The sequence below is a fragment of the Ranitomeya variabilis genome, chromosome 5 (assembly GCF_051348905.1).
Source record: "Ranitomeya variabilis isolate aRanVar5 chromosome 5, aRanVar5.hap1, whole genome shotgun sequence".
NCBI lineage: Eukaryota > Metazoa > Chordata > Amphibia > Anura > Dendrobatidae > Ranitomeya > Ranitomeya variabilis.
In genome coordinates this window covers 134,710,660-134,723,969 of record NC_135236.1, presented here as the reverse complement: position 1 = coordinate 134,723,969, position 13,310 = coordinate 134,710,660, and the positions used below count along the sequence as shown (strand labels likewise).

At 44.5% G+C, this 13,310-nt stretch overlaps 1 protein-coding gene across 1 annotated transcript in view; it reads left to right on the top strand.

The window, feature by feature from the left end:
• LRRK1 (leucine rich repeat kinase 1) overlaps positions 1-13,310 on the top strand; it is a 121,056-nt gene that overhangs the window by 929 nt on the left and 106,817 nt on the right. The window contains exon 2 of the mRNA XM_077263353.1: positions 12,627-12,770. Within this exon, the coding sequence (XP_077119468.1) occupies positions 12,704-12,770 (67 nt within the window). The 5' untranslated portion in view covers positions 12,627-12,703. The remainder of the gene's footprint in view (positions 1-12,626; positions 12,771-13,310) is intronic.

Below are 13,310 nucleotides of genomic sequence, written 5' to 3'. Positions count from 1 at the left end.
CTCTCACCTCTGCATGCCAGTGCACTGCCCCCCCACTCTCACCTCTGCATGCCAGTGCACTGCCCCCCCACTCTCACCTCTGCATGCCAGTGCACTGCCCCCCCCACTCTCACCTCCGCATGCCAGTGCACTGCCCCCCCACTCTCACCTCCGCATGCCAATGCACTGCCCCCCCACTCTCACCTCTGCATTCCAGTGCACTGCCCCCCCACTCTCACCTCTGCATGCGAGTGCACTGCCCCTCCACTCTCACCTCGGCATGCCAGTGCACTGCCCCCCCACTCTCACCTCTGCATGCCAGTGCACTGCCCCCCACTCTCACCTCCGCATGCCAATGCACTGCCCCCCCACTCTCACCTCTGCATTCCAGTGCACTGCCCCTCTACTCTCACCTCTGCATGCCAGTGCACTGCCCCCCCACTCACCTCTGCATGCCAGTGCACTGCCCCCACTCACCTCTGCATGCCAGTTCACTGCCCCCACTCACCTCTGCATGCCAGTGCACTGTCCCACCCACTCTCACCTCCGCATGCCAGTGCACTGCTCCCCACCTTTATGCTTGTGTACTGCCCCCCCACTCTCACCTCCACATGCCAGTGCACTGCCCCCCTCACTCCCACCTCCACATGCCAGCATACTGCCACCTCCACAAGCCAGCGCATTCACCTCACTCCCCCTTCCATTATGTCAGTGCACTGCCCCTCACCCTCCTTTTATGCGGATGCGCTGCCCCTCCTTTTATGCGGGTGCGCTGCCCCTCCTTTTATGCGGGTGCGCTGCTCCTCCTTTTATGCGGGTGCGCTGCTCCTCCTTTTATGCGGGTGCGCTGCTCCTCCTTTTATGCGGGTGCGCTGCTCCTCCTTTTATGCGGGTGCGCTCCCCCCTCCTTTTATGCGGGTGCACTGCCCACCCTCCTTTTATGCGGGTGCATTGCCCCCCCTCTTTTTATGCCGGTGCACTACCCCCCTCCTTTTATGCCGGTGCACTTCCCCCCCCCCCCCCCCCCCTTTTTTTATGCCAGTGCACTGCCCCTCCCTCTCCTTTTATGCCAGTGCACTGCCCCCTGCATAACTCTAAGGCCGCGTTCACACTTTGCGGCGTCCCTCTGCGGGTTCTCCCACAGCGGAATTGATAAATCTGCAGGGCAAAACCGCTGCGGTTATCCCTGCAGATTTATCGCGGTTTGTTCCGCGGTTTCCGCTGCAGGATTACTCCTATACTATTGATGCTGCATATGCAGCAATATGCAGCATCAATAGTAATGTTAAAAATAATAAAAATTGGTTATACTCACCCTCTGATGTCCGGATCTCCTCGGCGCTGCACGCGGCGCTCCGGTTCCAAAGATGCTGTGCCGAGAAGGACCTTCGTGACGTCACGGTCATGTGACCCGGGCGTCATCACGGTCATGTGACCGCGACGTCACCGCAGGTCCTGTTCGCACAGCAACTCTGACCGGCCGCGTGCAGTGCTGAGGTGAGTATAACATGATTTTTTATTTTTATTCTTTTTTTTTACCCCAAATATGGTTCCCAGGGCCTGGAGGAGAGTCTCCTCTCCTCCACCCCGGGTACCACCCGCACATTAGCCGCTTACTTCCCGCAACGTGGGCACAGCCCCATGCGGGAAGTAAGCGGTTCAAAGCATTCCTATGGGTGCAGAATCGCAGCGATTCTGCACAAAGAAGTGACATGCTGCGGGTTTTAAACCGCTGCGTTTCTGCGCGGTTTTTCCCGCAGCATGTGCACAGCGGTTTGCGGTTTCCATAGGGTTTACATGTAAATGGAAACGCTATGGAAACTGCTGCGGACCCGCAGCATCAAAATCGCCGCGGTTCCGCGGTAAAAACCACAAAGTGTGAACATGGCCTAAGGCTGCCGTCACACTAGCAGTATTTGGTCAGTATTTTACATCAGTATTTGTAAGCTAAAACCAGGAGTGGAACAATTAGAGGAAAAGTATAATAGAAACATATGCACCACTTCTGTATTTATCACTCACTCCTGGTTTTTACTTACAAATACTGACCAAAGACTGCTACTGTGACGGCAGCCTAAGGCTGCCTAAACCTGGGCTTCCATAACACCTCAGCAGTGCCACAGACCGTTCGCCTCCATGCCACGCTGCATTGATGCAGTAATTGATGCCAAAGGAGCCCCAACAAAGCACTGAGTGAATTTACTGAACATACATTTCAGATTTTAAAATAATTTTTCAAGCTGGTGTTATAAAGTTTTCTAATTTACTGAGATAATGACTTTTGGGTTTTCATTGGCTGTAAGCCATAATCATCAACATTAACAGAAATAAACACTTGAAATACATCACTCTATTTGTAATGACTCTAATAATGAGTTTCACTTTTTGTATTGAAGAACTGAAATTTAACTTTTTGATCTAATTTTGTGAAAAGCACCTGTACTAGACCTTACCTAGATGGACTTTTTCTTTTGGGGAGCTATACAAGATGAAGTAAATTCAAGAGATACGTGCACAGTTGATAACATACGGTAATTATAATACAACCACTAATATACCACGATCCCACGAAGATTTAGGAAACACTTTATAGCAGGAATGCTTTAGGTTATCATGCTAAAACATGAAAAAAAATATACACTGTGTTCCAAATTATTATGCAAATAATATTTCCTCATATTTTCTCTAAATTACCTATCTGAATTGCAGTCATTGTTATTTTCCAGTCATCTACTATTCTAGTATAATTGCAATGTTTTGGAACAAACTGCCTATGAAAACAGTATCTTTTAAAAAAAAATAAACACTCAAAATGAATGTTCCAAATTATTATGCACAGCAGAGTTTTCAACCTTTTTTATTTTATTTTGAACAAAAAAATGGTCAATTGTGAAGTTATAAGCATTATCAGCTTATTACAAAATGAAATCAAACAGTTTTCAAGTGAAAACTTTATTCTAGGTGATGCTACATTTTCACATAGGACCCCTTGTTCGAAAGAAGCTTCTGAACTCTCTCGTCCATTGAATTTGTCAGTTTTTGGATGGTTTCTGCTTCAATTGTTTTGCATGTGGACAGAATCCCCTCCCAGAGCTGTTGCTTAGATGTGAACTGCCTCCTGCCATCATAGACACTCCTTTTGATGATGCTCCAGAGGTTCTCAATGGGGTTGAGGTCAGGGGAAGATGGTGGCCGCACCATAAGTTTGTCCTCTTTTGTGCCCATAGCAGCCAGAGATGCAGATGTGTTTTTTGCAGCATGAGACGGTGCATTATCATGCATGAAAATGATCTTGCTGCGGAAAGCACGGTTCTTCCTCTTGAACCATGGCAGGAAGTGTTTTTAGAAACTCCACATAGATTATGGAGTTCATCTTTACCCCTTCAGGGATCATAAAGGGGCCGACAATCTCTCTCCCCATGATTCCAACCCAAAACATTACTCCACCTTCTCCTTGTTGGCGCCTTAGCCGTGTTTTCATGGGGTGTCCATCAACCAGCCATCCTCCACTCCATCCATCTGGACCATCGAGCGTTGCACGGCACTCATCGGTGAACAAAACAGTTTGGAAGTCAGTCTTCATGTATCGTTTGGCCCACTGGGGCTGTTTCTGCTTGTGTGCAGTGGATAGAGGTGGTCGACAGGATGGCTTACACACCTCTGATGGACCCTGCATCTTGTTGTTCTGGGGACGTTGGAGGCACCAGCAGCTTCAAAAACTTGTCTGCTGCTATGACCAGACATTTTTGCAGCTGCTCTTTTAACCTTACACAATTGCCTGTTGGAAAGGGTCCTCAATTTTTCCTTATCAGCACGCACACGTGTGTGCCGGGAATCAGCTACATTCTTCTTGATTGTGCGATGATCACGATGAAGTGTCTTGGCAATCTTGATTGTAGTCATGCCTTGACCTAAATACTCCTCAATTTGTTGCTTTTCAGCAGCCGACACATCCATTTTCTTTCCCATTTTGGCCAAAAATGTAGGCTGCTTAATAATGTGGAACAGCCTTCTTAAGTAGTCTTGCCTTTATTTGGACACACCTGCCAAACTAATTTGCACAGGTATCTGCAATTGCTTTCAGTGATATAAAGAGCCCTGACACACATCACCATCAATGAGTTTAAATGACAAACAAAAAAATTCTAACCTTATCACTCCTAAACTCTTTGTGCATAATAATTTGGAACACAGTGTACATAACCTGAACACACGCAAAGACCTATACAAATGCTTTATTAAGTGGAAATTGTCTAGTGTGAAACTGGTAATTTCTAGTAGAACCAAGATAAGGCTATGTGCTCACGTTGCGGATCAGGCTTAGGAATTTCTGGTGCGGATTCTGCCTCTCCTGGCAGAAAACGCACCTGCGTTTTTTTGTGCGTTTTTGCTGCGGTTTTCTTGCGGATTTGCTGCGTTTTTTACCCCTGCGGTTTTCTATAATGGAATGGGTACAAAAACGCTGCAGAGTCACAAAAAATAAGTGACATGCTACTTCTTTTAAACCGCAGCGTTTCCGCAGCGGATTTTCCGCAACGTGTGCACAGCATTTTTTTTTTCTCATTGATTTACATTGTACTGTAAATCAATTGCGGATCTGCAGCGTTTCTGCACCTCAAAAAACGCTGCGGATCAGCACAGAATCCGCAACGTGTGCACATACCCTAAAAGTGCAATGACTGAAGAACATACAGAACGGGTGGGTGAGCCACTGACTAAGCATTGTTTAAGCGTGCGTCGGGTGTTTGGTGGCTGAGCCTCTACTTGTCATTATCATCATATGCATTATTTGCGCTATGTCATTTATTGTATGTGACTTGACCATTGTTTGGACCACTAGTTTATACCTTTTTTATTCTTCCCATATTTGCAATAACCATGTCTTTATTTGATTGCACCTTTATTGTATTTGTCACTTTACTTTGGGACCAATCCATTACTTGCTACTGATTTATTCTGTAACAATCACCATGGTGTAAGTATATATATATATATATTTATAATTTTATTTATTTATTTTTTTGCTCAGGTGTCGTTTTGCGTTGTTTTGTTCTTTTTGGGGTAGTTTATCCTCATTGACTCACCCACCCCTTTTGTTCTTGTCATGTTGGACATTTACTCTCCAATAATTGCTCCAATAAAGATTAGATTATATTTTTTATCCGTTTACTTCAGTCCTTTCTCAGCAATGATAATTTTTAAGCAAGCATAAATATTCTTTCACTATTATGGGAAAAACCGAAGAAAATCTGATTAAGAATATTGATTAATTTTTTTTTTTTTTTTGCATCAACGAAAAATCACTGATGTCTGAATGAGGCCTGAAGGATAAAATAAGAATTTGCAATAAACCTTTAGTATTACTAAATCTGCTTCTTTGCTATGCTTTGTGTTCTGCTTAGCAGGGGTCTTTTTTGCTGCTTTCACCGTCCTGCTGGACTTTAGGTTCAGGGCGTTTGTCTTTTAAGTGCAATAATGTTTTCATGTGTTTCCTTAATGAAGGAATGAATCGGGAAGCAACATGATCATATCGATTCGAGCAGGCAAAGAAAAACGTAGAAAACAGAGGTTACATCAACTTTCTTACTACGAAGCGTTGCAGCTTATTGCAGTATAACATGCAAATGGTTTCCATCAGTGAGGCGTAAATGTAACAAACAGCGGAGTATGTGGGTGGTGAACAGAGGAGGCACAGTCCAGAACAGACTCCTGCTCATTTTCAGGCCACTGGTTTTATGGGGACCCAGTCAGCTGTATTTTTTTCTCCTGGTGCCAGGTGTACTTGCCAGCACTAAGACCAGTGCCAATGCACTACAGGATGCAGCAGCCCTGTTATGATCTGGTGACCTTGGAGCCGCATGAAACTTTCTCTGGAGTCGGTGGAACCTGTACTGACCGCAAATCCTGAACTAACACCGCAACTAGAAGTAGCCGTGGGGTGTGCCTAACATACCCTAGACACCTCGACACAGCCGGAGGACTAAAAACCCCTATAGATGGAAATAGGAATGCTACCTTGCCTCAGAGCAGACCCCCAAAGGATAGGCAGCCCCCCACGAATAATGACTGTGAGTAGGAGAAGAATAGACACACGCAGGTAGAAAACAGGATTTAGCAAAAGAGGCCACTCTAGCTAAATAGGAAAGGATAGGACAGATTACTAGGCGGTCAGTATTAAAACCCTTCCAAAAATATCCACAGCAGATAATACAAAAAGTTCCACAATCTTAACTAAAGACATGGAATGTATATCTGCCACTCCAGAGAATCCAACAAGACTGAGAAAATACTGACACAATCTAAGCTGGACAAGAAAACACAAAGAATAGCACTGAATTGTGAAGCACACAACATGTGTGCCACAGGAAAAAAAAACCAGACACTTATCTTTGCTGATTTGGCAGAAAGGCAGGAGGAACCAGGCAGAGGTCCTACACCTCCCAACAACAATTGACAACTGGCAAGGACTAATGAATCCTGCAAGCCTAAATACCCCAGTCAGAACTGCAATCAGCAGATACACCTGACCAGGACTGCAACTCAGGGGCAACTGCATTACCACCTACAACCACCGGAGGGAGCCCAAAAGCAGAATTCACAACACAGCCCCCATGATTAAGGCATAAAGTGTGCAACAAAGGGGATGAAGCGTTATAAAATGTGTGAGGTGTTGGTAAATCTGACTTTTTTTATTTTCTGTGATGTTTTTGTATTTTAGATCACTTTCAGGGGGAGTTGCTTTGAATTGTAGTACAGTAAACCTTGATATTGTCTATGGTTATAAATCAAATGAGAGGCGCTCCGAAAAAGACAGATAAGAGAGTCTCAAAATCCCCATCAGACTGGCATAGGGGGCTTACTGATGGATTCTCAGCTCACTCTGCAGCCAGCAAGAGTGCAACAAATTGGTTACAGAAAGCTAATGGTGCATGATTTATCATGAAAGCAAATTGCAAAAATGATTTTGGCCCTAACTACATGCATCTTTCTTTCTAAAGCACCTCTCCTGCTTTTTTACTTTAATTTTTTTATTTCACCGTTGGATTGGCATCACTAATGTAAGTTCCCTACACGTAGTAAAATACCAGCCACCATTTTTTCCTTTTCTTCGCGGTCAGTCACTGCTGGATCTCTCCATTGTTTGCTGGATGAGCCGGAAGTCTCTCCTCAGTGTAAGTCTATGAGAGCTAGAATGAGGCCAGAACGAGGGTCCCATAGACTGACACTGACATGTGACCGTTACCTCTGACTTCTGGTCAGTCGGGAGCTGCCAGAAGATGGCGGATTGGGATCGGCGCAGAACCAGGAAGAGCTGAAGACGGCAGCTGGTAACTATAATACTGGTGGAAGGGAACATGCATTAGAGATACCACGCCATCGGTTAAAGAGTAACCGTTGTTTTAATTTTTATCTTCTAAATCAATAGTACACGTAAAAATAAGCAACCTTGTAATACATCTGATCAGAGATTCGCTTCTTTTTCTGCCAAAATTGATCAGTCATTATCATTATTCTCAATTCTGAGGTAAAATCTGTATTCGGTTAGGACCTTCCCATCACTGAGAGAGGAGATGGCAGCGGCTGCAGATAGGATTCTGTGTAGGATGGGAGCAGCTAGAGACAGATGCTGCCTCCGCCTCCATCTTAGGCTACTTTCAGGCATAATTCGGCAAATTTTTGAAAAAACGGATCCGTCGCAAATAGTGACAAACTGATGTGATGGATGAGAGAGAGAGATTGTGCATGATTGTATGGAGATTTGGAGGCCGGATTCATCATTTCACATGTCCGTTTCATCCGTTTATCGCTGGAACCGTTGACTGGCGTTTTTTCGCCGGACATGAAAAAACGATACCAAAGAACGTTTTCTCCGGCTGCCGGAAAACTAATTTTAGAGGGATCCGGCAAAAAAACGGGTGAAGCGTGTGGCCATCAGGCGCAATCTGGCGCTAATTCAACTCTATGAAAAAAAAAAAAACGTCAGGAAAAAAAAACGGATCTGTTTTTTACAAAACTTGCCGGATTGTGCCTGACGGCAAAAACCTGATGTGAGAAAGTAGCCTTATACACAGCATCTTACCAGTAGCCACCATATCCTATCTCAGTGAAGGGAGAGTCTGAAAGTAATGGGTCTGAGCTGCAGTCAGTCAGTGCCAGAGACGCGGTTACAGCAGCCATAGTCTATACACAGAGCGGTGACTGAAACTGGAACTCTGCTGGCACCAGGCATTTTCACAATGCTAATAAAGGGAACCTGTCTGGTCCCCCGTGCCCCCAGAACCACCAGCAGTTGGGTCTGCATATCTAATTTCCCTGCAGACAGTCCCTGTGTTATGTTACACACAAACAGATCTTTGACTAGTCAATGTGGCGTTAGTGTCCCCAGACTAGTCGGCCCACTTAGATGTTATCACGCCCCTGTGGGTGTGATAACATAACTTACAAGCGCCGGCGTCATCGCAAGCACTATACTTACCTCATGCATGCACGAGGCTTCTTCACCGCTCATTATTGATCCTCTGAGGACGGGTGTACGTGTCCCGGGTTTATAGAGGCGCACTGCACATGATCGGCAGTGCAGGAGACTTGTGATCATGCGCAGTGCATCTCTCTGATGCCGCGATGCGTACGCCGGACTTCAGATGATCAATGATTCGAGGGGAAGAAGCCGTGCGCATGTGTGAGATAAGTATGGCACTTGCGATGATGCCAGCGCTTGTTATGTTATCACACCCACAGGGGCGTGATAACATCTAAGGCTACGTTCACATTTGCGTTGTGCGCCGCAGCGTCGGCGACGCAACACACAACCCAAATGTGAACGCATGCACAACGCAGCGTTTTGTGACGCATGCGTCCTTTTTTTGCTTGATTTTGGACGCACAAAAAATGCAACTTGCTGCGTCCTGTGCGCCCTGACGCGTGCGACGCATGCGTCACAAAACGCAAATGCAACGCATGTCCATGCGCCCCCATGTTAAATATAGGGGTGCATGACGCATGCAGCGGCGCCCGACGCTGCGTCGCACAATTCTAATGTGAACGTAGCCTAAGTGGGCTGACTAGTCTGGGGCAACTAACTAATATCATAAATGGACTTTGGAAATACTCTTTCTAAAGAGCTGTTTATGTGTAATGGTAGCCCTCCCCCAAAAATAAATATAGATGGGGGTCTCATGGCAACACAGACCCTAATTAAACAATTTGCCATGGTGTTTGTGTTTGTACTGCATCAAAAGGTCATTACAGTAAGCTGTGGAGTCACAAGCAGATTTATTCCAGTTATAACTAGTTGCTTTTGGCGCATTTTTATGGATTTTGATTGGCTGCTTCATAAAAAAAAAGGAAAGATTTTATATATAAAAGCCCTGTTTTTGGCCAGTTATGCCATTCATCTCTTAAGAAAAAAAGATCCCACCCTCCCTCCCCCAATATTTATTGTTCCCTATTGTCATGTTTTATTTGAGGGGAAAATTGCCCAGGTCTCTGGGTGGATTGGATTATTTGAAGTTTACTTTATTGCTATGTTGGCTATTAATTTATTAAAATATTATAAAGACTATTTGGTTACCCTAAATAAACACCACGGCCATTATTCTTCCACAATATTGTGTGATGTGTTTTTATTTAATGTATTCTTTGGGTTTTGTGTTACCATGTAGTACAGGGACTGTTAGCAGGGGAATTACGGTATATACACGGACCCAACTGCTGATGGTTCTGGGGGCACAGGGAGCCTGACAGGTTTCCTTTAACCTGTAGGTTAACTCCATATCTGCAGGTTAAAAGCATTTTTCAGATGACAGGTTATGTCATTACTAGTGATGAGCGAATATACTCGTTGCTCGGGTTTTCCTGAGCACGCTCTGGTGTCCTCCGAGTATTTTTTAGTGCTCTGAGATTTCGATTTCATCGCCTCAGCTGAATGATTTACAACTTTGAGCCAGCATAAGTACATGTGGGGGTTGCCTGGTTGCTAGGGAATCCCCACATGTAATCAAGCTGGCTAAGAGATGTAAATCATCCAGCTGTGGCGAAGAAAACTAAATCTCCGAGCACTAAAAAATACTCGGAGGACACCAGAGCGTGCTCAGGAAAACCCGAGCAACGAGTATATTCGCTCATCACTAGTCATTTCTGAAATATTGCTGTCCAACGACCCTTGTGAGCATATTGTTTAAGGGGGTTATTAGGGCATATAACATTGATGGCCTAGCCTTTAATTAAAGTCATGAATACCAGATCAGTGGGGGTCCTACTCCTGGCAACCCCACCCATCGGCTGTTACTAGCTCTCCCAGTGTCCGGATGTGAATGTTGAGTGGGGCTGCCCTGCGCTGCTTCATTCAGTGTGTAGCTGTCGCTGCCAGGTATACAAGATTAATTTCGATAGCAGCTGATCTGCAGAACCCTGCAGCGGCTGCCATTCCCCGTGAAATAAATCCTTTTGTATTTGTGCTAGATGTCTACCATGAGTTTCATACATTGTAAAGCAAAGTCTAAAATTCTGACGGATCTAGATAGACAGGTCGACCTTCTTAGTGGCTCAGCAATAACATTAGAAAAATAACGTGTAAAGTTACTATTCTAAGGGTGCTTCACTAAACGGCCCCGTCCTTGTGCTGCGCGCTGCAGAATCGTCCTCCGTTGCCTCATTGTGGAATCTGAAACCAAGGTATGAGGAAGCATGGCTGCTTTCTGAGTGTGCGGTGAGGCGCCATGTGTGCTCTTCTGTCACAACTAACAATAGTAAAGGAAAGCACAGCGTACACCCTCAGCAGCCCACAGTCTAATATGTCGAGACAGCTACTTGTGTATGTTGGCGTGGGGAAAAGAATTGGCCTCAGCTTGGGTGCGGCAGACATATGCAGTACTGAAGGAGTCGGACTCCTCTGAGCTGTGCATTTGCTTGTATGAGGGAGTAAGTATATCTGGCCAAGTTCAGAGGAGCATATATAAAAAAAAAAAAAAAAACTTTTTGGGTCCCAAAAAAGGGGTTCATTTGTGAGTGTGTTACATATGTCCGAAAATAGCCACATGTAGTCTGTATTTTTGTTTTTGCCATCTGATTGATATCTTGATATCCATTTTCTCAGTGTTATTTTCAGAATGGGTCCATAAAAAAACAAATGTCACATGTCCTCCATATCCTTTGTTCTTTTTTTTTTTTTTGCACTCTGCATTTATCCCACACAAACCTCACGTCCGTATGGACAGTTGTTCATCTGAGTTGTGCCCTTGACTTGCATTGGTCTCTGTGATGTTCTGACTCGCACAGACAGCACACAGAACTAAAGCATGCGTGTGTGAACTCGCCTGTAGATGAACATCAACTGATAATTGCTGCGATTAGCTGACCATTTAATGGGTGTGAGGGTGTCCTAACTGCAGCACATGTTGGGTGAGGGATTGGACATGTTAGTATTCAACATGCCTGAACCTTTGTTCTGGCTTATCCCCTTCTTCAATGAGTGTGTATGCATCTGACAAGTAATGGGGTACATGGACACTCAAAACTGAGTAATTGTACGCATACACTTCAGACAGCTGGTATTTGGGCATAGGCGATCACCCCGAACCACACACATATGCATGGTTTTATTCAGGATGTGCGCCATGTTTTCAGTAGGAAGAGAGAAGTAAGCTGCTATGAGACCCCTCTGGGGGGACTTATCTTTTATGAAAATAATTGAATGGGTCCAAACCTTTTCTTTCCCGAGGCCCAACACACATTAGATGGTCGTCCATCGCACTGAAAAAGACAGTTTTGGTAGACTTTAATCTAATATACATGGGGGTCTTAAGTATTTATCACCAGACGATTAACAGTGCAGTGGGCGTCCATTACAGAATGGTTTGTCGCCTGCAGCATTATATCCGATGGCTCAGCTGTTTTCATTTCAGGACTTTCACTGGGGTCCTCCTGATTTGAGGACGTTGCCACCGCTATCCAGCACTTTGCTGTATAGGACAGTGCAAAGAAGGGGTCAAGCCCCTGACCCTTTTTGTGTCAAAGCCTCAGTCTATCATACAGCCTTTCATGGAAGGTACTGTTCACTTTTTGGGGGGTTGGCATTAAAGTGGTAGTCCTTTTCTGCTCACTTGCACTTGAAGAAGTGAGCTGGGTCAGTGACCTCATATCGGCCGGCAAGTGTACCTGTCCCATTTTATCAGAATAGGACATTTCTTGCTGTACCGCTGCGGAAGTGAACGGAGACGGGTTGCCCCTTTTAATGATTTTGCGATAAATATGAATTGACTGAGTTTGCTTATTAAATAGGGTAAATGTAGGTGATTGAGCACTTAACCTTGAACGTGACCAGCTTTTCTCTGCTCCCAACCAGCTAGAACTACGGTCATGAATAATTGATTGGCGTGCTCCTGGAAGCTGCAATCTATAGCCATTAGGCACGTTCCTTGCTAATAATTAGATCTGTTCCTCCCTGTGAAGTAGACATGTCTCATCATATTTGCTCCATGATTCATTACTCTTACATTTGTCTTACTTTTTGCCATCTTTGCATGTTTTTTTTTTTGATCCTTTGAGACTTTTTAGCTCTTGTTTGTGGCTGCGGTAACTAGAAGGACACGTGCCACTTTTATAAATTTGGGCATATTATTAACAGAAATTCTCTTCTTTTCTGACAGATGGACATTTTTAGCAAGAAAGCTTCTGAGTGGTTTGGAATTGAAGCCTTCCAGCGCCTACAAGCTGGTGACTGAAGATGTACTGGTGTGTGGGTGCGGAGGCATGTGCTGGAAGCCGAGGTGGAAGCATGGATTCTCACAATGGTAACTGCACTCTCCTTTTTCTTTTTTTTTTTTTTTTTAAATGCTTTACCCATTTTTAGGTGAAACTTGAGACCGACAAACAGTAAAAAGAGATGACGAATGACAGAGCAGCTTTTTTTAGAGTACTTTGTGATCAAAAACATATCAAGAACCACAACAAAACTGAATGTGATTTTTCCCTTATGTTACACGTGATGCATGTACAGTACAGACCAAAAGTTTGGACACAGCTTCTCATTTTAAAGGTTTTTCTGTATTTTCATGACTATGAAAATTGTACATTCACACTGAAGGCATCAAAACTATGAATTAACACATGGGGAATTATATACTTAACAAAAAAAGTGTGAAACAACTGAAAATATGTCTTATATTCTAGGTTCTTCAAAGTAGCCACCTTTTGCTTTGATGACTGCTTTGCACACTCTTGGCATTCTCTTGATGAGCTTCAAGAGGTAGTCACCGGGAATGGTCTTCCAAAAATCTTGAAGGAGTTCCCAGAGATGCTTAGCACTTGTTGACCCTTTTGCCTTCACTATG